At 40.9% G+C, this 26,058-nt stretch overlaps 1 protein-coding gene across 2 annotated transcripts in view; it reads left to right on the top strand.

Moving 5' to 3' along the window:
• PLEKHH1 (pleckstrin homology, MyTH4 and FERM domain containing H1) overlaps window positions 1–26,058 on the top strand; it is a 49,438-nt gene that overhangs the window by 7,306 nt on the left and 16,074 nt on the right. For both annotated transcript variants that reach the window (XM_085062124.1, XM_085062125.1), the window contains exons 3-19: window positions 4,179–4,241; window positions 7,315–7,464; window positions 10,231–10,314; window positions 11,293–11,374; window positions 14,080–15,089; window positions 16,251–16,329; window positions 16,903–16,991; window positions 17,499–17,649; window positions 18,646–18,785; window positions 19,447–19,557; window positions 20,136–20,222; window positions 21,209–21,370; window positions 22,332–22,412; window positions 23,336–23,515; window positions 23,647–23,755; window positions 24,639–24,751; window positions 25,432–25,608. In XM_085062124.1, coding sequence (XP_084918250.1) covers window positions 4,179–4,241; window positions 7,315–7,464; window positions 10,231–10,314; window positions 11,293–11,374; window positions 14,080–15,089; window positions 16,251–16,329; window positions 16,903–16,991; window positions 17,499–17,649; window positions 18,646–18,785; window positions 19,447–19,557; window positions 20,136–20,222; window positions 21,209–21,370; window positions 22,332–22,412; window positions 23,336–23,515; window positions 23,647–23,755; window positions 24,639–24,751; window positions 25,432–25,608 — 2,868 coding nt within the window. The remainder of the gene's footprint in view (window positions 1–4,178; window positions 4,242–7,314; window positions 7,465–10,230; window positions 10,315–11,292; window positions 11,375–14,079; window positions 15,090–16,250; window positions 16,330–16,902; window positions 16,992–17,498; window positions 17,650–18,645; window positions 18,786–19,446; window positions 19,558–20,135; window positions 20,223–21,208; window positions 21,371–22,331; window positions 22,413–23,335; window positions 23,516–23,646; window positions 23,756–24,638; window positions 24,752–25,431; window positions 25,609–26,058) is intronic.

The raw sequence follows: 26,058 nt of genomic DNA, 5'->3' as shown, positions 1-26,058 counted from the left end.
GCAGACAATGAAATTTTCATCTGCTTCAGGGGCCTGGCTGCCATTTATCCAGCCTTTTAGTCAAAGCGACGTTCCCTTTGTTAAGATTAAGGAGTAGCTTGGTTCAGTGGTCAGGTTATTCTGTAACTACTTGTACAGTGGTGTTGTAGCCTTTCGTAAAGGGTCAGAGCACTAACAGGCTTGCAGTTCTCATCTCCAAATGTCATGTGGGAAGGGGAGGGACTCTGTGCAGACTGCGGGGGCAGCTCCAGCAGGCTCTCCTGCTGCTGATGGACTCAGACACACAGTGCTCATGCTGAATACTCCTCGTGGGAAGTGTCCTGGACCTCAGGTTCCCAACTGGGCTGTAATAACTTGCTCAGAGACCCTCCTTCCCCGCTCCTTGGTCAGCGCAGGACATCCCAGCAGTCACAGCAACAGGGACTCCTGTCGGCTCTGCATCCTTCTTGCCCTCAGGTGGGCAGTGATGCAGAGCTGAAGGAGGTGCTTGGTTTGTGTCGAATGACGGCAGCTTCATGGATTTTTGTCATAGATTTTATAGCAAGTGTGATTTTAATGTTTTTTTCCTCATTATGAGAATGAAGAGATTCAGACTAACTGGAGAGTCCTGAATTTCAGAAAAGGTTTTCTGGGGCAGTGAGAGGGGATGATCTTGGAAAAATGTGAAGTTTGCACAGTTTGAAGCTGTGTGCCAACCTGTGGTAAGTATTGTCCTGAGATCCTCCCAATACGGTTTGCAGCAATAGGAATTTTTTTTTTTTTTAAGTGATTTTAGATGGTGAAAGTGAGTAACAATGTTAACAAGGGTGTGATACTTGTTCACCAGCTAGGTTGCCTCAGGTCTGGAGGTGACTGATTAAAAGGCTTGAAAACCTGATACCTCACATCTTAAATTATTCTTTATAACTAATTTTATGATTTCAAGGCAGGTTTAGCTATCTTAACTCGCCTACAACCCAACCACTCATTCCTGGCATTGGTAGTACAATGTGCTCTAACAGTTTAAATACTTGAGATTTTTAAAATCCTCTTAGATTGAATAATCTAGATTGCTGTTCAGAACATGAGGAATTTAAAACCCAGTGGTTCAACTGCCAATGCCCTAGTTCACATGGTGTGAACTTCCACGTTGATAGCCCTATCTCAGCTGTCCAACAGAGCTGCCAAGCTGCAGAGAGCCTGGCTGGGGGTTGGCATTGCAGAAGAGCCTTAGCCCCTGGTCTCCCACACAAAGCTCTGCCATCCTTTTGGACCCCATGGGGCATGAGAAACCTTAGTCTTACCTTGTGGACATCAGCAGGGATCCCTTGGGAAGCAGGCAGTTGTTTTCACTCTGACTTTCTTGTACAGATGCAAGGAAAAGGGATACTCCTCTCTTGATGACTGGCATAGCAGGCCGTTGCCTTGGCAGCAAGTTGACCTGGTTAGGGGTGAGCTTTGGAACAGAACAGCAGGAGAAAAATGAAGCTGAGAGGTGTAGGAACTTTTTTCAGTTTTGCGTAGCCTCTTCTGAGCCATCAGGAGATGGAAAGTCTCTGTGAATGGTTGGAGGGAGGATGTTTTGCAGCTTTTGGAAGGGCCATCTGGGTAACTTAACCTGCTTCTGTCTTACTTCAATAAACAATGAACATTTGGAAAAAGGCTCTTTTGTCTCATGTAAGAATGACTATTCAACTAGTCCTGTTTCTCCCATACAAGCTGTCTGGGCTACTGTTTGAAAGAAGAGTTCCATGCATTTGGCTTGGTTACTACGTCTTTTATGTGACCTGGGTCACATTGCTTAGTAGCATTTGTCAAATTATAAAGCATTTTGAATGAAAGGACCCATGTAAATACCAAGCATTATTATTAATTCATTGAGGGATTTGAAAGAGCCTTACAAGCATGGATGTATTAAATCTGAATGTGCTCCAGTAAGAGTGCTGACACTGGGGATGAGTGAAATAATAATTTTATGTACATGAGAAACACAGCAGTTATTTAACAGTTCATAGTAGGACAACCCAAGAATGTAGCACAGGAAATTAAGAAAAGTACAAGTTCATTTAAGGCTATGGAGGGAATTAGAGTGACAAAAGTAATTGATTTGACTGGAACTTAGCCAGGTCACCCTGCTTGCACAAGTTTCATAACATTTTAGTGATCAGGAATGGTCCCAACATACATTCTCTGTCCTGATCAGGATCGCTAGCTGCTAGTAATATGAAACAACTGCTGGGACAGCAAGGAGTTTTTCAGTCACAACAGTGCTATCCTCTTAAAATAACCTGAGTCTTTCATGGAGGTTGCCCACCTTGTGGCAGATTGAATTACTAGTTTAAGAGGATAACTTGGTAAAAAAAGCCCAGAATTTCATCTGTGCTGTGAATGTAAACCCTCTCAGTTAATCAGAAAACTAGGAGAGATCATTGATTCTGTCTTAAACAGTCTTAGTTTCACAATGCATATTATGTCTCCACAATAGTTATGTTTAGAATCTTTCTTGCCAGTACGTTTTGCTGCTACCTGTGTGTGGTGATGACTGTCCAGAGACTAATAGATAAATGCATGGGTACATCTCTGTTCCAAAGGGACACATAATTATGTGACACAGATCACTGCTGTCCATGTTAGATTGCCTTGAGCTCAGTCTCCTCTAAAACTCTTTGGTCAGAGCAGCTTTGTCTGGCTGCAATCCTCTGTGGCACCTCTCTGTTCCTCTGCCAGACAAGCATCCTTGATTTGGATATCAGAGACTGATGTCCTTGATTGTTCCACTGAAAAAGCAAATCTGAGAGGTACCATGCTAAGTGTAGCAGGTTTTGATCTTCATGGTTTGAGTTTATGTCATTGCTTTTTTAGTTACATGACTACTGAGGTGTCTGCATGTATTTACCTTTCTATATGTTTGTTGATATGTGTCAATCTGCTTTTATATCAATGAGCGTGTATGGAAAGAAAAGTTGTCTTGTTGCCATATGAAGGAAGGGAAATGGAAACAGGGGAATGCTGCCACATCCATTCTGGGTGATCAACCCAATAGGGTTTTCCAAGAGGAAAAAGTCCCATTTTCAGAAATACTGGTTTGGTTCTGTTAGTGACCAACCTGAATACTTGGCTCCAGTGCTTTATCAAGAATCACAAAATGCACTGGAGATAAAAGAAGCTCAGTTCCCTTTATAGTTTTTCTTCTTTAAGCATGATTCTTTTAATCTTCTGAAGATTCTTTTGCATCATTCTTTCCATAGTAGAACATAAGTAAGTGCTGGAAACTCCATGAAGCATTCCTCAAATTTTGCAACTTGGTGGGTGAAACTTAGTGTCACTGACTTCATATTACTGGGCTTAAATCTGAGACCCATTGAAGCAGGGCAGGTGGAAGATGACCTTGGCAAACATTGAATGAGATACTAGGTTGCTATTTAAAGAAAAATTAAAAACAAAAACAAACAAAAAAAACCCCACAAACACCTCCCCCACCCCAAACCAGCTACCACCCCCCAAATAAATGGGCTCTAGTGGTAAATTATTAGAAGAACCCATATCTGCATTTCATGAGAATGAAGTGATTTATAAACATTTAGGATAAAATTCTATTCAGTGTCCTTTGACTTCGACAGTGGCAATGCTCAATTGTCAAATCAGAGAATGATCAGTTTGCCAAGCTCTTTAAAAGGAAAAGAAGCAAAGGAAAATTAAGATCATTGTTAATCTTGTCAGCTGTGAGTGTATGATGTTTTTGAAGCCAAAGCAAAGTATTCAGTGGTTATAATGTGGCATCATAGAGGACCTGCTGTGAGCTTTCCAAGATGTATTCATTTTTATTTACCATTGTGAATGAATCCTAGCTGAAATATGATCAGGGAAGAATGGTGCACTGTAGACAGGCTCCTTTCAGGGACAGCCCATGGTGTGTAAATTGTAGAGATGAGGTCAAGACTTCGGCACTTTTCCTTTGACCCATGTAATGAATGATGAAGCTCACTAATGAGAAAATGGTTCCGGTGTACTCAAAGTAGGGCAGAAGACTGGAAAAGGTCAAAGGCTTTTTTTTTTTTTTCTGGTCAAAGCTGTCCAGTTAACTCAAAATATGCCAAAGATCTGTAGGCTTGCACAAGTCCTGAGTAAAACGTGAATTTCCAGGTGATGTTAATTTGTTTTCTTTCTTTCTCCCTCTTCTATTTTTTCTGGCTGTAAAGATGCAGGAATTGGAACAGAGAGTGATAGAAGCAGAGCAAAGAGCTGAGGATGCAGAGAAACAGGTAAGAGATTCTTTTATGGTGGCTCTGGTACAAGTCCAGCAGTTAACTCACTCTAAATTCCTTCCAGTCTAGCATACAGAAAGGATTCTGCAGTGCTATGCCCTGCTAGGGAAACATTGATTTACAGTGGTGAATGGATTTTCTGGTCTACTTCCCAGTCTCTGAGCCTTAGGTATGAGCAGGTGCCTGAATATGTTGAGCCCTTATACCTTCCTCTCAGCTTCACAGCCTTTACCCCCTCGTCCATGGTAGGCATGGTTGGTTGTGGAAAAGGGAGGGGATGTTGTACCTCAGAATTAAAGTGCAAGGTTGGGGCTGCCTGGCAAGTCCTCAGGAAACAAATACTTAAGAGTACTGGTGAGGACTTGCCCACAAGTACAGAAGGTTCTGTGAAAGAAGTAGGTTTTGCAGACACACCCTTATCACTTGTTTTGGACTTTTTAGTAATTACTGCTCTGGCTCAGGAGCCCATGGAGAAAAACAGTAAGAGCTGGATTCATTGTCTATTGCTGTAATCATCTAAAAATTGGACATATTGTCTAAACTAGTCCTTCTGTGCTTCTTGAATAATGGAGAAGGGGAGAGAGGCAGACTTCAGTTTGTGAACAAGCTGTGGAGAATAATGGATCTTTGGGAAGCAGACATTCTGCACTTGGAGGAGTATTATAGCAACAAAAGAGCCAGGTGGTCTGAGCTCTTGCATCACTGCAAGAAGGGAAAGCTTGAAGTGAATCAGCTCCCTCCAGCTGGACAAGAGCTGCAGGACTGAGCACTAAGTCATAGGTTGAAGGACAGAAATAAAAGCCTAACAGCCAAGAATGACTGCCAAAGTTGGTTTCAGAAGTGAAGGACTGAATAGGCAGTGTTATAAGCACTGGGAAACTTACTGCCTGGGAATCAAGGACCTGAAGTACCTGGAAAGGTATTAGTTCTGCAGAACATACTGTTTCACACTGGCATCAAGATTTTTTACTGACCAGCTTAATTCTAGAAAGATGCTATGTCTTGACACCATGCTGTTCACTTCTATATAAGACCAGTGAAGAGCAAGAGTTGTTCTTGAGAGTGGTATGAGTAAGTCCACACCCAATCAAAACAGGCAAAGGTAACGCAGTACAGGCAAAAGTGACAGCTGTGACAGCACCAGCAGGAAGTACAGTTGTTGCCACTGGCCAGTGAAGGTTTCGTATTAGCAGACACCTCAATGACAGGAGTAGAGTGCCCAGGATATGACAAGATGCAATGACAGCAAGGGACAAGATGGAGAGCAGGTCAAATCTAGGTTCAAGAATGGGCAAGAAAGGGAGAACTTGGCTGGGAAGGTGTAGCAGAAATGAGGGTTGCCTTCACTCACCTGCCACCAGCAGTTCTGTAGCCATATGTTGGCAGGTCCTAAAGACTAGCAACCCTCAACGTTTGCCTTTCCAGCAGCCTTATCCACATGCAGAGGTAAGTGTTCCTAGAGAAATGCTACATTGCTGCCTGACAGCCTGAAGAAGTGACAGCATAAGACTAGAACCATTCCCTTCCACTAATGAGTGCATTCACCATGAATGAGAGGCAGCAACAAATGAGAGGGCTCCACATCAAGTGCAAAATCCCTTGTTATCTTTCTCTCCAGGAGTCTGGGGGGTTGGATTTGTTAATTCAATGGACTCCCTGTAGCTGCCAACCTCAATTAAGGAAATCACATGTTCGCAGTCCCCTCGCTGAGCCTCTAGTACAGAGTCAGCATTTGGGCATCAGACAGAAAGGAGGAGCCATTTCTTTTTACTATAATCACCCTAAACTCTAATGAAAACACATCCGACTCAGCAGGCTTAGTTTTCTGGCTCAGATGTTGGACGCTTACCTTTTTAATGCAGTATGAGGAAGAGGCAGTTTGCTTCTCTGCCTAATACAGGCAGACAGGAGGACAAAACATAGCTTCTGCAAGTATGAAGTGTAGGCTGCTCAACAGAGCATGACTAACACTCTTGCACAGACTCTGTGAAGTGCTCAGGTTGCTGTCTGCATTCTATCTTTCTGGTTCCAAATTCATGGTAAATTAATGGTATTTGGAGTTGGTTTCTTTGCAGATTTAGTTTCTTTGGGATGTGTTGGAACCAAAGATTTTCCCATCATCAAATGCTGCAATTAGTACATTTGAGTTAAACTGAGGGGATTCCATTCATCTTTAGAAATGAAGTCTTATAATCCATTGTAATACGATGAGTTAATGGTAAAATGGAGTGGCATTGCTAAGAGACAAAGGTTTTGAAGAAAGCAAAGAGGTTTTAAAAATTTGCTAAAAACCTGAAATGCTTCAGCAGCCGCTAGATTTTAGTGCATTGAAACTTTGTCTGTCATGAAGGAGCGCTACAGTGATCTTTCTCTTGCTGAGATGAAGAAGTGTTGGCACTGGTAGGAGTTCAAAGACACGCAAATCTGAAATATCTAACATTGTAACTCCTCAGCAGATCTGGAGAAAAGACTTGGCAGAAAGACAGGAGTTGCCAAAACACCATCTAAGCTGTGGATAGGAAGAAGAAGTACTCCATAGTACATTTTCCTTATAGAAATCTTAATCTAGAGCAAATGACCAGCGGTTTTTGGTATATACCTTGGTAGTAAATGAGGTAAAAAAGTGATGGTGATATTGCAAAGGAGGAAAACGTGGTAAGTACCTTGGATAGGATATGTACAGGATGTAGAAGGATATGTACCTTGTCCGTACATGTGTGGAGACTGCGGTGCCTGTATGGCCTCTGTGATTTATAATTTGATTGTAATATCTCACAATCCACAGTGGTTTTATCTGTTTGTGGTTCAGTTTGCATCTGTTACTGCTTCAGCATTACAAATGAATGGACAATGTTCCTTTCACAAATGTGGATTTCAACTTAATGTAACCTGAAGGGTGATGCATTTTTTTATGTTTTATTTTTCCTTTCCTGACTTCAAAAATAAGAAACCCACAAATATTCTCATTTATTTGCATTCTCTTACCACTACACAGGCATCTCCTTAATTTGCCTTGGTTTGTTTTGGTGGTTTTTGGTTTTTTTCAATTTCCTGCTGATTACCATTACAGGTCAGAGTTATGGAAGAGAAGATAAAACTAGCCAACATGAAGACTGGTGAATCTGACAGCACCCTGCACAGGAAATATCAGGAGCTGATGTGCACAATGCAAGGAAAGGAGGATCTGATCAACAAATTGGAGACACAACTAGCAAAACAGGTAGGGATATTTTCTACAAGACCTGTAGCTTTCATGAGTTAGAGGGATTCTGTAATATATAGTTCAAATATATGGATTATGTCTCATTACATGTTAGTCTCTCAGTTGCTGTAAGATGATGCCCAGCTCAGTACAAGATCCTCTCTCTCCTTTTCAGACAAAACTGAAATCCACTCAGCTTGGTAGCCCATCTCTTAATTATTTGAGATCAGTCAATGTGCTTAAAGGGCTTCCTTATGGTAGTGTCAAGACCCTACATTGTAATGCTAAAGTCTGGTCACAGTGTTTCTCTGGTTTTTTGGCATATAGATTGCTTTGCAAAACCATTATTTAGCCCATCTCTGACTGTTTATGCTGCTTCTTGGGAAAGGTCTTTTCTCAGTCTTCAGCAGTCCTTTAGGATAGTTCATCTCTTGTCAGATGTCCTCATTGTAAAAGAGGAGCTATTTCCCAGTATGGGTAGTCCTTAACCTCTTCCATTTTCAGTTAGTGGGAGAAAGGTGCTTCATCTACAACAGGGCTTGTATTTCAGTTCTCATAAAGGCCTTGCCCTCTCCTTTTTATAACATGAGGAATGGTGTATTCTTATGTGTTTCTAAGTAAATCACTTTTAAATAGAGCTAGAATTGTACAAAAAAAAATTGCTTGACCAGTTGAGTTACATCAAAGTAATTGTCACCTATTTCAAGGACTGTTAGTCTTCTTGTTCCAGCAACAAGAGGCAACATGAGTTTCTAGAAATGAAAGCCAAAGATTGACAGTTTCAGACAAGAAACACTCTTAATCAGAGTCACTGGTTTAGTTACAGAATGGGATGAGATAGTGGCAGGGATAGAACATTACTAAGAGTCCCTGTAAGGCATCCTGTTTGTTTGCACTGTGATGGGAAGAGCCATGGAGTTCAGAGCATTATTAAGGGAACACTGAGGTCATGTCTGGGCCACACAATAGTGTGGGACACAAAGAATTTCTAATTGCTTTTGGATCTTAAAGCACAATAACTGCATCTATGGCTGCTGTGCCTGAGTGAATTGGTTCTGCTTTAGAGGCAGGGCTTGGTGACAATGCTGTCATCGTGTCACTATTCTGCTTTAGAACCCTAAATAAAATCTTGGCATTGCACTTCACCATATAGCATAATAACCTGAATCTTTTACCTCTTGGACCCCATTCCAAGACAAGTCCATGTCATTAGGGATTCAAAGCCAATTCCCATGTGATGGATATTCAGAGATGGTAGATCTGCTGTATCTACCAGACAATTTCAGACCTGTAGGCGCAACTGATATTCTAACTCCTGCAGAGGTTGAGACCTGATGATTAGGAACACACTGAGTCATATAAAAGGAAAAAAAGCCCTAAATAATTCTTCCTCTTGAAGCATCTGAATTGATTACTTTTATTTCTTTATGCTCAACTACAAATGTTACTGCTGCCTATAATGTTGCTAAGGTCTGTTTTAAGGTCAGCAAAAATACTTGGATAAGAGCCTTTAAATGTACAGTTGTAGTGATAAATAGCATGTGGTGATTAAAATTGGTGTGAAAATGTGGGGAATTCTGTGCAGTCTGCAGTGCATTTATATGGTATTTATCAGTGTGAAAAATTTAAAGTGGGAAGAAGGAGTGACATTTTTGTTAACATAGTTACTGGTATTTTTTTACTTCAGAAAAAACAGTCTAGCAGGGAAACCACCAACTGCTACCAGAAGGTATTATCTTTGCCCCTTAATTGGAGAAACCAGGGCTGATGTGCCACGCAGCATATATTCCTCTCTCCCTCCCTTCCTTGCTCCTGGAACTGACTTTTTCTTGCAGTTGTTTAAATCCTTATGTAGATAGGAGAGTTTTCAGTGAAGTTGCTTCTGATAAAGCCACAAAGGAGAGAAAACAGAAAGCTTCAGGTGATCATAATCTTAATTCATCATTTTTCAAAGGAAATTTCCAGAAAAGTTAAAAACACAGCTGAGAAAACATGGCTGCAGAAATGATGTAGCAATATTACCCAAGCAGATACTTGAGAGAAAAATTATCGTTATGCAAATCAACAGTATTGCCATAACACCTTTGCATGGACTAGAACCTGTTCTAATGGATATGTAAACATATAACCACTTACAGCATCTGAAATCCTCCTAGCAGGTCTTATGTCATTCAAGGACAAATTGTGGAGCTTTTTTTTTTTTTAAATTTACTTTCTCAATGAGAATATTGTGTGTGTGTGTGTGTGTGTGTGTGTGTTAAATACATTTTTGGTATTACTTTGCATCTTGTGCACCTTGAAAGTTTGTGTCCTACACTTGTGCTTACAGCAACTGAATCCCTTTAGTTTGGAATGATTGATGTTTTATCGATCAGTTACAGGCTCTGCTTAATTCTTATTACCTTTGGCCAGTAATGTGTGTGTAGGCTGGGGGAACACTACAGGTGCTCCACAGCAACATTGCAAAACCATCTGAAGCAGAAAAAGTTGGAGACTGTACTCAAACTGTAGTTAGGTGGGCAATTGTTTCCTGACCTGGATTTTGCTATTCTACAAGAAACTCTTGAAACAAGCCTCTGAACTTACCTTTAGGGACCACGTAAGACAACTTAGAGCTTGATTTTTTTCAGAGGCCAGCTGAATAGTATCCAAGCAGCAGTCTTAAATCTTACATCTGGAATGGGAGCTTCAGTGTTTCAGGCACTCCTGATGCAGTAACTCACTGAGAATGGTTAGTTGTACTCTCCTAATGTGTCTAATGTTGCTTTTGGTTTTTTGGCACAGAAACAGTTGAGGACTGAGGAAGCCAAAATTGTTCAAGAGAAAGCTGGCAAGATCAAAGAGTGGGTAACATTTAAGCTCAGGGAGGTAAGTCTCTAGCTTGCTGCCAGGTTTCAAGGCCTGTAAGTACAGTGGCTGCACTGTAGGTAGGACAACAGTGTGGGGACAGTCAGTGTGCCACAGAGGGTCTCTGCTTGTTTGGCTCAGTTGTAGAGCTGCAGTCATCACTCATACTGAGGGCTATTTCCTTTATTGGGCAAGCTGTAAATGACTGTGAAGTCACCAGTGCCCAAAAGCAGTTTCTGAAGATTGACTAGTCAGAAGTGGCTTTCACCTAGCTTCCTTTTACCTCTCCCTCTTTTCTTAAGGTGCAGTTTCTGTTCCTTTCTGACAGAGCATCTGTAACACAACCATGTCCTTTGCTCTTCTATAATTTACCATCTCTGACTAATGCTGTTTTCCTACTGCCCAGTATTTTCTCATCTCTGGCCTCTCTGTCCAATCCATCCTGTGGATCTATGGCTATATCTGGGCCTACCCTCTAGAAAAACAAAGATAGCAACAGGTCAGCATGCTGCGTTAAAGATGTATTAGTAGTTTTTGCCTGGGAGTGGGCTGTCTGGAGTGGGCTATCCTTTTATTCCAAGTTAAAGATACGTATTTCCAAGTTTATGACAGAAAGGGAATTTGTTGGAGTTGGGAGAAGCAGTCTTAGTGGGCACTGATTATGTAACGATGTGACTTTGTGATGTCATTGGATTGCCTAGATAATCCACTAAGCTGCTGTGCTGCTTCTCTTCCCTGTATGAAATAGTAATACATAGATATTACTGATACATATATATATATATGTAAAATATACCATTATAGAGATATAGAGATACAGAGATATATAGATAATGTACATTAATATATTGATATTTAGGTGCATTTATGTTACTGACTGTTTCTTTTCCTTGTTAAGATACTTGAAAGTAATGAAGATGAAAGCGTGTTCTGTGTTGTGGATCGCATATGCACACAGTTTTGCATTATTTTTCAGTTTTTATTATTATTGTTTCATAGCTTGAGCTAGAAAATTACCACCTGAAAAACTGTAATCAGAGACTGATGGAGCAAATTGAAGCCCTTCAGGATACATTGCAAGGTAAATGTGTTCAACTGGCACTGTACCCTAGTAACCACCACAAGAGTGGAAGTCAGCATTCCTGGGTTGTATTCTCAACTTTGTCAGAAATTAACACTTGTCACAGCAAGCAGTAGAGGTGCTCTGTTCCTTAGTGGGCCCATTTTTAAGATGGGAATAGCATGCTTACCTGCCTTAACTCTTAATTGTTTTCCCACCAAAAACTGAGTATAGACACCTTTTTTTTACAATCTGCATTTGCCATTAAAAAGACCACTGAACTCCTGAGTCAAAAGCATTCATTGAAATACATAGTAGAACTCTCCATTCGCTTCAGTGCTGCAGGGGAGAAGTCCCTGACATATTTAAGTGTACCTCCACATGTGAATTATTCTCATCCCCACAGACCTCTGCTGGCATGTGAACTGAGTAAGTGAATGAGCCAAGGCAGCAGCTGTTTGGTCTGCCTTTAGGAGCTGGGTTCCTCTGTGCTATCAGGTTGGACTGGCGAAAGCTGCTTATGGTGTTTTGGGTTTTTGCAGTTCCTTGGTGGCTGGATGGAAAACTTTGGTCTCCAGGCTTGAATTCAACACCTTTAGTTGTTACATACTTTGAAGAGGAAATTCTCTCTTAATGTTTTTTTTTTCTTTTTATTTTTTAACGAGCTTGGTTTGGTTGCAGTAAGATGAGCTGGTTTCCAGAACTTCACTGGGCATGCAGGCAGGGGACATTGCTTTCCTGCAGAAGTCTTTCTGGCATTCCTGTTACTCCACAGCAAGGGAATAGGGCAAAATTCCTTCTAAATCCCACCACATTTCTAGTGAAATGCTTTATGACTGGGTTTTTCTCATCCCCTCTGGCTCTGACTGTTCACAAAAAGAGAATGCCTGGTAAGCTGCGTTAGTAATCTGGTATTAAGTGTTCCCTGGATCCCAGCTCTCTGGGCAGTAAACAGCACTGCCCTCTCCTCTTATCCCTCACTAGTCTCACTTTGCCAGGCTGAAGTCAGAGGCCTCTGCAGAGAGACAAATCTGTTCTTGTTTGCCATGCTAATAGTAACAGCTTCTTCTTAATCTCCTGTCACATCTAGGAAGCTGCAAAAATACCAGTAATATTTAAAATGAATGGTTTCTTCTCAGTCTACACTAATGATTTACCTTAGGGTCAGGGGAAAATGTGTGCCAGGATTTGTGTGTGCCAGTGTTCTGTGTTAGGTTTGTTAACATTCAGCTCCTTGTGACTCAAGTGCCAAGGTCATGCTCTCACTATTGTCTTTTTCTCAGCTGTTTCCAAGAGCAGGTTTCATCCTCTCTACTGTCAACAGTAATTTTTTCTGCTGTTTGCTCTTCCCTCTGTAACTTTGTGTCTTCAGTTTGTTTCTACTTCCTTGTAAATCCCATGGGTGGTTAAGCAATACCCATGGAGTTTGATGTTCAGGCAGCATTTTCAGCAAGTAGTTGTGCAGAGTCATGCTCACACCTATTTTGCAGTTTCCAAAGCATCTAATGATGGGGTTCTTTTTCAGTCAGGCTGAAATAAATATAAATGCCAAGGTCAATCAAACACCCTCTGTCACTCCAAGTTTTACCCCCACTTTCTCATATTCTAAAGCTGCTATTTGGTGGAAATTGTAGAACTGAGATACTCTTTAAATCTATTAATTATGGAAAGGAAGAAAATATAAGAATTATAAAGTGCAGGTACTAAGTAGACAAACGACAATGGAGGCAATCTAGGATCTGTCTTCTATGTCATCCTGTAACTCAGCAACTAAAAGGACAGGGAAAGAACTAAAAAAAGGAAGATTTTATAGCACAACCACATAAATAACTATTATAAAACTTTGTGGCATGAAGCACTGTGTGTGTCATGTAGCACAAAAGGATAACAAAAAGCTCTAGGGAAATCCTTGAAAAGCGAGTAAACTCACCAATTGATGTGATAGTTAAGAAGGTCTCCCATACCTTTGGTGGAGGCCTCATCTAGCCCCTGGAAATGGATGGAATCATACCAGCTTATTTGATTATTTAAATCACTGTAGGTCCACTAAAGCCAGAAGCCATGCTAAGCAGTGTTCTGGCCACTTGGATGTTTCTGACAAAATGTTGTGTGGATAGGTGCACTTCCTTCTCACATTTTAAGAGAGAAGGCATAATGGTATATAGGTAAGAGTAAAAACTCCTATATTGCATTAGAGTGAAAGCTTGCCTAGGCCAGTGTTCCATCTCTTGGTTGGCTGTTCACAATCCTGAGAATACCATAAAAATACTGCAAGTAAAGCCATCCTTCCCTCCGTATACCCTTCCAGCTTCTGCTCTTTTAGTTCTGCTCTCTCAGTTTAGGAAGTTCCTAGGCCAAAACTCCTGTACTACTGATACATTACTTTTTCTGGCCTATCTGCAGCCTTCTATTTCCCTTTTTTTGTCTGGGAAAAAACCTTCCTTATGTAAATTTCAAATACACTGCCTAATTTCATTAGGGACATCTTAATTTCACTTTTGTCAGAAACAGTGATTAATCATTTCCTATCCATCTCTTCTGTGCTATTCCCAATTATAAATGTATAGTACTTTTGTTATAACTGTGCCCAGCCATCTCCTTTCCATTCTGTATAGTCCTAAACAGGCTGGGGTCCTATTGAAATACAACTGAATGTACACTAGGAAGCAATATTGAAGACATTAGAGTATTTGAATGCCTTAACCATATGTTCTCTTCCCTTGTAGATATGACCAGCATTCCTCACTTTGAATCTCTTTGGAGTTATGATTCCTTGAAGCCCCGAGCATCGCAGGCCTCTTTAGCTGAGAAGATAGACCAGAAATCTGTGCTCCTTGCACCTGGTTTCAGAGAGGTGTGTCAGACAGGACCTACCAAACATGTCCTCTCTTCAGCAAACATAGTCCTTGCCAATGACACCTTTACTGAGAATGGAGAGGATAAATCTCTGCTTTCCCAGAGCATGCTGAAGCTCATGTCTGACCCATCAAGCTGGAATCTCTCCACAGAGAAAAATGTATTTCCAGCCATAAGTTCTGAGCATGGTTTAAGGTGCTCTGATTCCATATCACTGGACCCTCCAGCCGAGACCACAAGAATTCTTGAGGCTTTGACCTTTCAGTCATCTTTGGCAGGAAACTGTAGTGCTGTGACCACCTTGCAACAAGTGGGTTTGGATGGCACCCGCTTCTCTGATGATCTGAGTGCCAGATTCCGCTCCCACCGGCTGGACTCCTCTTCCTCAGGAGAAATAATGAGCATGCTTGAGGGCCGTCTCCAAACTGCTGAGCCACCCCTGCTTGTGTCAACATCTGCTGTTACAGCTCATTCCTTCTGTCCAGGGAGGGAATGCAGCCTTGGGAGTAGTATGACCTTTCCAAAAATACGAACACCCAATACACCAAGAGACAGTATCCAACTAGCCAAGAGACATCACAGCCAACCACAGTCTGGGGCTAATTCTTTCCATCGTGTAATGCACTTAGAGACTAGCACTTTCCAGCCCATAACAGACCCTCCAGTCTGCTGTGGGCATGTGGAGGAAACAGACATTGATGATGATAGAGGACTGGAGAAGATGGAGACAGAATGTGGCCTGCTGAGGGGAGAAGCTGGAACGTGTGAGGGAATGTACCACTTACCTGCAGAGCAAAAAGAAGCTGTGAGTTCTGAGGCTGGCACACTTGACCCAGGAGGTAAACCTCCCACACCACCACTGCACCGATTCCCATCATGGGTAAGAAATGCAAGGACAACAGTATCAGAAGTGCTGCTTATCTCTGTGCCCAGCAGTTAGGCTACAACAGCTCTTGGTTTCAAGGAATTGTTACCTGTGGACATCACATGTTACATTCCTGAGCCACCAAGTCTGACAGCTCCAGATCATGCTGGTTCCACTGACAACTTTTTTTCTTTTTTTTGCTCTTTATAAGGGAAAAAATCCATTGAAATAAACAGTACTCAGGAATCATAGGAATAAAAATGAAAGTCAAGATGTGCTGCAACAAGATGTGGTTTATCATTATATGGGTCATCAAAAGTCAATCCTTAGTTCTGTTGTCATGTGTTTAACATGGAAAAATAAGTCATCAATGCAGTGGACCAGACCAGTTAGCTCCACAGTGAGAAAAAGCTGAATACTAGAATAGATACATGGATTAGATTTCAGCATTCCTATTTCATGGTATGCTCCTGCTATTAGGAAAATTTTGTGAAAACCTTAGGTAAATCTTAGGTACTTTCATGTATATGTATTACGTGTGCTATTTCATAGTGAATTTTGGTTGTATGCTTCAAGGAGCACCAGGGGGTTTTCTTGCTTTGGGTTTTATCCATTTTGCACTAGTTGATGTCTTAGTCATAGCTCTGCATCTAGATATAGAGTTGGGTTCCCCCTCTGGAATTTTTATCAATTCATAAGCACTTGGAGATCCTTTGAACTGAAAGCTCTGTATATTGATGTAACTGAGACACAGGCTTATTGAGATCATTCCAGGCATTTCTTTCATTCCATTATTACAGAATGGGCAACCTTTGCCGCTGGTGACTCAATAATTTGTCCTGGTTTAGGGCTGTTCATGATTCATTTTAATGGATTGTTTATAATTTGGAAAAAAATCTCATCTTTTTCCAAGCTGTGATATAGTAATTTATTGATAATTACATCTAGATGTTCCAGTGTGTGGATGTCACTCCTGTAGCTGGAAGTTTGCAGAGTAACACACTTCCACTAATGGTCATTCACACAACATATGGTGCAATTCAGCAATCTTTCTTAGAGAGCTCCTCCTTCCTGCCCAAAGGTGTGACTGTGGTGTGATTCTGTGACATGGGCGTTTCTGTCTGTAAAAATTACATTTTTGCCTGATCATTGTTGTTCATGGTGGTATTGTTTCAGGAGAGCCGAATCTATGCTGTGGCTAAGTCTGGCATGAGGTTGTCTGAAGTGGCCATGGTGAATGATACTTCCAGCTGCTGTAAGTTCTAGACTAGATCCATCCTTAGAGAGAGTTCATGGTGGCAGTGTGGGACCTGAGCTTCTGGATGTACACATTGCTTCATTTCCTTGCCTGTTTTCAAAGTAAATTTGACCTCATAGATAGCGTTGATAAAGGAAAGGAGGAAGATATATTTGATTTTGGGGGTGGTTGGTGCTGGCCTGTTCGTGCCTCCACATTCAGGGACATCTTCAGGGATTTCATTATGTCCTCCATCAGTTTTGCAGCCAGCCTTCTGCTCTGTGTGTCTGTGGCCTGTTTTAATCTTCTGATTCACCATCACCTGTTAGGGCTTTTATCTATTTGGGCAGGGTACACCAGATTGCCATTGTACCTTGGGGAGCACAGGGTGGGTAAGGTGTCTTACAGGCTAAATGGAGGGAACATTGCAACTCTCTCTGGGAGTTGTATGGAATTAGTAACACATCCCCTGGCCTTTCTGAAGCCAGACTGTCCAGGATGGCAGTCTTCTGGGTGCTTCTCCATTAAAACCTCTTCCTTTTCACCAGTTTGTATTATTTGCTCTCTTGCTTTCTCTCTGAATTTTCCCAGTTTCCAATTTCTCGTGTTCAACTTCTGGGCCATTTACCTATCTCATCTACAGAAACGTCACAGTGCCAGTCTACACTACGCTGAAGGGGGTAAGGAGTTACCTCACTTTTCCTGTTGTGGAAAGCATGGTCCAGGGCTGCTGGTAATTTGAGACAAAACAAGATAAAGCTGTCCAGTGAAGGAAAGAAAATTAGAGGATGTAAGGAAGTACGGGACATCAAAAGAATGCAGAAAGAGTAGCAAATGAGAAATATATTTAAGAACACAGAACGTTTCAACAAGTTTTGGTCTAGGAAGTTGGCAGTGTGCACTGTGAAACCTAGAGGTGAAAGTGGGTATTGCCTAAGGAACGAAATGGAACATAAGGCTCATGGAAGAGCAGGAGGTGTAACCAGAGGAGACCCAAACAGATCAGACTAGAGAGTCCAGCTTGGAAGTTCTCAGACTAGAAGGGGAGGAACTGAGGAACCTTGAGGCAGAAGTGGGCAAGGCAGTGTGAAAATGAAGGGCATGGGTTGCTCTGTCTACTTATTGAGGAGGGATTGTCCTGGGGAAGCTCTTCTCTCAAGCCCTAACCACACAGGTCTGTTTTCCAGAAAGCCACACAGATCAGCAACGTGCCTTTCCTAGATGAGTCTTCAGGCTCTGATGATGACTGTGGCTCCCATGCCAGCTTCAGGACTTCTGCTGCTGGATCTGAGAACAGGAAAGCCAGCATGCCAGGCAGCCCTCGTGCTGTGAAGAGAGGTAAAGCAGGAGTACTGCTACTGAGCAGGATGAACTCTGTCATCAGAGGCAAGATGCCTTGAACAGCATCATCAGTGACAGGCAAATGCTCAGCCAGGGTGATTCTAACAGGGAGTTCTCTGAGAATGTGCAGACATCAACAGCAGAAACAGTAGAAACCTGTTCTCTTAGATCGTTTGTACTGCTGATAGATTTCCATTCAGGCAATTGCTAAACAAAGATTGTGGGAAGGATTGATCTCCCAAATTCATCACATCCAGTCATGCATACCTTTTCTGTGACTTCTCCTTGGAAGCAAGCTAGTACTGACACAATAAAGTAAATGTTTTTTGGGTCTTTGTCATTGGCTGGTAATTTCTTGACCAGCAAGCACATCTCTCCTATCTTTGAGAGGCATCAGGTACTTTGAGTCCTGACCAGGACAATTTTTCTTGCCTGCTGGGATGGCTAAACTGGATCCTTGAATGGGATTTTCATTACAGTTTGTTGTCACTAAAATAGAACCATATTTCATGTGGTCTTAACTTTTGTTGTGATGCATTGGCAGATGTGCTTGTGCATTGCCATGGACCAGTGGTGGAAGATTCACAGGAGGCAAAGCCCCATTGCTAGTGAGGAAGCCTTTTCCTTAGCTGAAATCAGAGGGGTTTGAGACTTTATAATGGATGTTTCCAGATGAAAACAAGGCTGTTTTTCTTTCAGATAACAAGTCCAGTGGTTTTTTTTATTTTCTTTTAATCTCTTTTTATTCTGCAATAAATTTATTTTACTGTCAGTATCCAAAACTCACTTTTCAGTACTTGCCTTTTTAGGGGGAAAAAAGGAGGCTTCAGAAGTCAGGCTAGTGGGGTTTGAGTTTCCAGAGTCTGATCTGATTTGTCCTTCTTGAACCAAAAAAGAGCCCTAGTGGTGAATGCAGAAACATTTTTGGAGTGTGCAGTATTCAGTGCATGCTTCTTTCTAGGCGTGACTTATTCCTTCCTTTATTTTGAACAGGTGTATCCATGTCCTCACTGAGCTCCGAGAGTGACTATGCCATCCCTCCTGATGCCTACTCCTTGGATGGTGACTATTCAGAGCCAGAACATAAGCTACAGAGGACATCTTCCTATTCCACTGATGGTGGAATCTGCACTGTAAGGCTTGCACTGTAATTGCTATGTTACACTTGTAAAGGGATGCAAACAGAGCCTTGGCCTTAAAGAGAAAAGTGTAACTGCAATATATTGAGTAATTCCCTTGCAAAGTCATGTTCTAACAGATGGGGCTGTTGGTCCAGCTGATCAGTATCAAAAGGCACTATCTGGCGCGTCAGAAGAAGCTGCAATTTCTGTTATGTGCTTAGATAAAAGTATAAGCATCTAGGGCTGTATTTTTTCCTGATGACTTGTATTGGTTTCCTGTAGTTGTATTCTACTTTAATGATGGCTTTATGGTTTTGGGACAAAATAAATTTGGGAATTCAGAGGAAGGAAGGAGAAAGGAAAGAAACCTTAAAACAGGCTGTAAAAAAGTCTGTACTCTTTAATGTAAGAGACCAAACAGACAAGGAACAGGAGTCGAATCATGGTGTAGAGAGCCTTTACTTTTATATGGAAAATTGGTCTTTGGTGGGAAGAGAAATAAGTTTACAGTGCATCAAACAATCAGTGAAATTATCTTCAATGGCTGCTACTAAACAAAGCAGAAAACGATGGGAGATGCAGCAAAGGTCTGGGCTTCATTTCAGCACACTTTCACATTTGTATTTTGAGAGGTGCAAGATAACCTCCTCTCCCTTTTGCTCTGTCCTCCCAGGAACCCTTGGAGAAATCAGGTTACTTGCTGAAAATGGGCAGCCAGGTAAAGATGTGGAAGAGACGATGGTTTGTTCTCAGAAACAGACAAATCATGTACTATAAGTCCCCGGTAAGTCACTGGGATTACATTTCCTCCCCTCTAGAGGCACAGAGAAATTTAATTTACTGAAAAAACACTTTGGTTTAGACATATCACTGTTTTGAAAAGCATTACAAACATTAGAATAATTCACTGTATGTATCAGATGAAGAACAAAGTTATTATTAATAAATTTGCCACTTAAAAAGTGTTTAGCTGAATCTTGAAAACTTCCAAAAGTGGAAATTCAGCCACCATCTTGGCACCTATTGTATGTTGTATTGCCTTCCCAGTTGGAAAGGGTTTGGTTTGTTGGTGTTTGTTTGTGTTTGTGTTTGTTTTTTTAATCCTAATGTCCAATCTGAACTCCATAAGGGAGTTTTTATTATCATTGCCCTTATTATATTGTCTGCCAGCACTGAGGGGACTTTTGCTTCATCATTGCAATGGGATCACACTGTCTCATATTTCTCATGGCAATCTTAGGCAGTCCTTTTCACTCATGAATGCAGACTCCAACCTGCACGTGCATATTATGCTGCATTTAAGGACTTTAACACCCATCTGAGGTTTCCTATTTAAAAAAATGTTTGCTTTTCTTTCCTCAGAGTGATGTTATCCGCAAACCACAAGGGCAGATAGAGCTGAATTCTTCATGCCAAATTGTCAGAGGTGAAGGGTCCCAAACATTCCAGGTAGGCGTTGCTTTTTTGTCCTGCAGATAACCATATACTCAGTGGCTGGGTGAGGGAGCACTTATTTCAGATTGAATGTACTGTGAGTCTCAATTTATATGGGACTTTATCTGGTCCTCGTGTTTCCTGGCACGAAACAGGCAGTTAGTCTAATAAATAATGAGGAAAGAGCTAAATTGTAATCCAAATACACCTTTTTGAAATTAAAAGAAATTCCTATTTATTTTTGTCCTGTTTTAGACCGTAACACTTCCCTTTTTTCTTGCAGTTAGGAGTTAGAGCTTGAAATCTGTGGGAAAAACGATTCTTACAATAAGTGATTGTTAAAACCAGCTAGTACCTACGATCTTTCTGAGAGACTCCTCTTGCAAGATTTCTGGCCTGACTTTGCATGCCTGGAGGATCTGAAGAAACATCTCAAGAGTTTGATTCCTGTTAGAATTTGACTTTTAAAGTATGAGAAGTTAGCCCACCTAGTGAACTAGGTTCACTTTTAAGTCATGATGTTGACTTAAATAAAAAGGCAGCATTAAAGTTTTTTTCATACTCTGCCCTGACTTGTGAGCTGCCTTCTGCCTTATGGAATCTAAGTTGCTAAGGACTAATACTATTAAATTCATAGCATCTCTCAGAGTCACAAGGTAACGAGGGCAAAATGCAATACAAAGTAAAGGCAGCAAAGCTCTCACATATATGTAGTCACACTTAAAATGAAAAACTAGCAGCAGCACTGAGAAACAAGAAAGCATGAGAGAGGACACAAAGCCACAGTATCCAACAGAAACAGCAAGAGAGCTTATGAGAATTTGATTCATCTGAGTTTCATTTCTTTCACTTGGGCTTTGACGATTAGCACCTTTCTTCTTACCCTGAAAAAATTTCTCCTGAATGACCGAAAAAAATTTGTATGGTAAAAAGAAACTCAGCAACGGAGGAAAAGATTGTAGGTGTGCAGATTTATACTTTCTCACTCCTTTTCCTTCCAGCTTGTTACAGAAAAGAGAACCTATTTCCTGACAGCAGATTCTCCCAACATCCTGGAGGAATGGATTCACGTCCTACAGAGTATCCTGAGAGTGCAAGTGAGCAGTCCTGTTGGTGTTCCTCATAATGATGCTAAGCCTACTGTGAAAGGCTGGCTCACCAAGGTGAGATAATATTTCATATTTTATTCAGTTTAGCTCAGAATTGACAGTGTACTAGCTTCTTGGTTTGCACAGTAAATGGGAGCAAGGAATTAGTATTTTAATACTTTCTGTAAGAGTAGGGAAAGAAGGAAAAGTGTCTGTAGATTTCTGTATTTCAGCATGAAACATTTATATAAATAATAAGGAATGGGACAAACAAGGCTACTGAAAGATCCTGACTGTCAAATAGTAAGTAATAACAAATATCTAGCTTAGGTATGCTTTTCTTCAGCAGAATTCACAGCATGTCACTGTAAAAATCAACACTGTTGAATGTCACATTTAATTGATCTTTGACTTGGTGATATAGGAGAGTTTCAAAGAAATTACTTGCATGGTTCCAGGTTAGCATTTAATTCTGTCATAACAGACTGCAGGTGCTGCATTACTGCAAAGTACAATGACTGAAAATTCTTATTCTTTATATCATTTCCATAGATTAGTTTTGCATTGAAAGTGACTATGAATATTTTAATTTAATTCTGGTCAGCTTATAAGATGGCTAAAGACAACCTGCATCTGAAGGTTGTTCATCTGCAGTAGGAAACAGCTCTCTAGACTCTAGGTTGACTAGTCTTTTCCTGCTGAGAAGAACTGATTTGTTTTTATCATCTTTAAAAGGTTATCCTTAATATTGTATTTCAGTATCCAGAAATGATAAGTCATTATCAATGAGTGAAATACTTCACAAAATCTTAGACTCATTCCCATAAGTACCTGTGTCCTGTGTACTTGGGTGGGATATACTTGCCTTTTTTTGGAAGTGGTGTCCTGTATGTTTTAAGAGGAGTTTATATTAGCATAAAACAAGCAATATATGCAAAGTTTTAAGGGAGAGTTGAATTGGAAATTGAAATCTTAGAAAGTCATTCTAGCAATACTGCTGATATTAAAACCATAGATGTGTTTGTCCTCCTTACAGGTCAAACATGGTCACTCCAAGCTGGTCTGGTGTGCACTGATTGGAAAAACTTTCTACTACTATCGAAATCATGAAGATAAGGTAATTCCTTTTTCTCCTTTTACTGCTGAACACTTCTTTCCCATTTCTTATTAAGCTTTCTGTACTGTCACTGCTTCTGTGTCTCATGTCTCTTTCTGGGTTGTATTTCTCTTCTAATGTCACCTGTTCCACAAAGAGAATCAATGTTTTCTCTGACTTTATTTTTTTAAGCTTAAATTACAGCAGACTTAAAAGGCAAGTGATTGCTCCTTCTCAGATCACTCTATATCTTGTTCCTCACCTTCTCCATTTGGTCTTGTGCAGCTTTCTGAGCAGACTTTTATACAGCAGCAGATAGATACTGCATATCATCTTGAAAATAGATAGCAACAATATTCTGGGAAGAGGGAGGTAATCAGTGTAACATGCTTACATTTCTGGACACTTGGCCCAATAGTATATTACTTTATCTTGGCCCCAAGTTTTAGAATACCAAGAAATATTGCCACTCATATTTGGGATTGACCTCCAGAGTTAGCACAGCAGATAGCCTCTGTTTTGTCTGAATTTGGCTACTTACAAAATTTTAAAAGAACTTCTTCTCCAGTAGCAAGCAGAAAGTCTGACCAGAGTCAGAAAACAGTGGCTCAAGATACTGAGCAACTGGCCCTCAAGTGTAATGGGAATAAAGCAGTACCTTATGGGAAAAAGCATCTTTTTGTTTGCATATTCTCATTCTGACTTGTAGATGCTCTCTCAAGAAAAATAAAAGTAACAGCACACTTCGTAAGTACTTGATGGAAGAGAAGAGATTCTCTAGAAATGTGAGGTTACATTAGCTAAACACTGAATTATTTATGTTTTATTTATACCTTACATTTTACAGAACTGTCAACATTTTTCCCTGGCTTTTCTTTCCCAGTGTTCCCTGTCCCTACTGGGAGATGATCTACATTTATCTAATGTGCTTCTGCTCCTCACAGTGTCCTTTAGGACATCTGCCTCTGCGTGAGTCCAAAGTGGAAGAAGTAGACCGTTCCTGCGACTCTGATGAAGATTATGAAGCCACTGGTGGAGGACTTCTGTCATCCCACTGTACATTGGTGATTCACCCACAGGACCAGAGTCCCACGTATTTACTTATCCGCACCAAACAGGAGAAGGTATAAAAGGCAGTCATTTATTTGAGAGCCAGAGTCTTTTGGTAACAATGAACAAACGGGTCATAAAGGCTTAACCTCTTTGTAGAAAACAGGTCTGAATTGACCCATGCTGTTCTCATCCTTATGCCTAGAACACCTGGCTGTACCATCTGACTGTTGCAGCTGGTAGCAGTAATGCCACAGTGGGCACATCATACGAACAACTCATTGGAAAACTATTGGATGCAGAGGGAGACCCTAGTAAGTAAAAACCCCAGACTCTTCCATGGTAGCAAAGCACAGGGAAGAATAATTTCAATTCTCAGTTTAATCTAGTCAAGAGTGAGGGAAGGGAATTCTTAGTAGTGCATTATATAGTATAGTGTCCTTCTCCCCTTGTTCTCAGACAAGTCCATCACATTGTAACATTTATCAAAGCCACTGAAATGTCTGTATCAGTAATTCAAATTAAAATAAAGAACTAGAGCTTTAATTTTTTTCCTATCTTTGTTGGTCTTGATTTTCCTTTCCAGGAAATCTTGACCATACAAACACATGCTCTTTCCTTTAAGTACACTCAAAGACATTTGCCTTCCCCTCTGTTTCTCTGTCTAAACCCTTACACATGCATCCATGCTCATCTGTTTCACCTCATCTTTGATACCTGCTCATGCATCTGTGTTTATGCACCATGTTCTCTAATATGTATTAACAAATGCATTCTTACTTAAAACTCTTTTCTTGAACAGTCACATATTCTGGACTTCTATGTGAACCTCGCTTCCTGTTGAATAGTGACTTGCATTAACAAAACCCCATTGCAGGCAGCTTCCCTGGCAGGGTTTGTCTGGTTTGAACACACACCTAAGCAGTCTCTCACCAGAATCCAGCTGATGAGAAGCTCTGGTGTAGCAGGACTGAGAATGCCAGTACTTCTTTCTGCTGATGGCTAATGCTGCTGGTGACTCCTTATCCATAGTGGGCTTTGCTGAAATCAGTGAAGTGTCACCAAAGATAATGTGGCTTAGTGCAGTGCTGCTTCCTTGGGTGCTTTGCCATCTCAGCAAGGCTCCTCGTCAACATGGACACTGTTCTCTCTTTCCTGTTTCTGACACTGCATGTTTTTACCCATCTGCTACCTCAGATTCTCCTCTGTGGAAGCATCCTATGTTGTGCTACAGTAAGGATGGGTTGCACACATCCCTCACGACTCTGCCATCAGAGGCTCTACAGACTGAAGCTCTGAAACTTTTTAAGGTATTTAAAGGGACATGGCATGGTTTTCAGTTATTTTGCTCTGTTGCTGGGGCAACAACATTGTTTGGTCACGTTGTACAACATTTACTGTCACTATGGGTTGCTTTAGACAGGTCTGCTGCTTCTTTTAATTACAAGAGGACTGTTGGATATTAGGTGTCACTTATTCTTTGGAGGTTTAACTTTTTTTGTGCAGAATATGGGTTTAGGAGTAATGTTCCCCCACAGACTTTATGCTTCAAAGTTAGGTTTATCTTCCTCTTTCCTCTCCAATAGTTGGATTGAAGGAAACAATTCACTGGCAAACACAGTTGTGTCAGTAAGACCAGTGGTGAAGCTGCTCTAGATTGCATTTTTGCACTCTCCAAGTGTAAGGTCAGCAGTGAGACTGGACAGTGTGAGCAAGATAAAACACAGGCATGGAAGGCAGGAAGCACATTCTCCTCTCAGTTCTCTTGCTGACTTGCAAGTTCTTTAGACCGGTGGAGGTTGATTAAATTTTCTAGTTGCCATAACTATGGAGGGAGGAATAGGAATTAAGTATTGACTCTCCTCCCTCCTCTCAAGGTTATTTATTAACTGTCTGTAAGTTAATAAATACATCTGAGGAACATGGCCTGGAAAGTACCAGAGAAGAGTTGCTGGATTTGTGGCATTAACTAACTTCTACCCTTTCACAGTCCTGTCAGCTGTTCATCAACGTTCCTGTGGAGGCATCCTCTATTGATTACCATGTGTCACTTGCCCAGACAGCGCTGCAGGTCTGCTTGACACATACTGAGCTGCAGAATGAAATTTACTGTCAGCTTGTTAAACAGACCAGCTGCCGACAGCCCCAGAACCACTCTGTCATTCAGGTCAGTTCCTCTTTGGTCACTGCCATTCTGCAAGTACTTTCCATTCAATTCCATGTTTTTAATAATTAGCTATGGGACTGGTTCTCATAAAATAGTGCTTATGCTAAAGGGGTGCTGGGGGAAAGAGAATCTCAGCACTGATGTGCAAAGAAAAACACGAAGAATATAACTACTTGCAAATTAAATTTCAGTTTAAATGTAACTGTTTACCAGTTACAAATAGTCTATTCAGACCATATTCAGAATCAAAGTTCTTAGCTTGTGTTGTCTTGCTATAACTGTCACATGGTATTAATTTTGTTTTGCATTTTAGATAATCAACAGCATACAAGACATGAAAATTACTATTAGGCATGAAATCTGAATTTGCAATGTTATTATTGGGTAAATAAAATCATTAAGTTACAGCATGAATGTACATATATGATTACAATATTCCCAGCTCAAATG

The sequence above is a fragment of the Lichenostomus cassidix genome, chromosome 5 (genome assembly GCF_008360975.1).
Source record: "Lichenostomus cassidix isolate B80296 chromosome 5, HeHo_3.0, whole genome shotgun sequence".
NCBI lineage: Eukaryota > Metazoa > Chordata > Aves > Passeriformes > Meliphagidae > Lichenostomus > Lichenostomus cassidix.
This window is presented reverse-complemented; position numbering and strand designations above follow the sequence as displayed.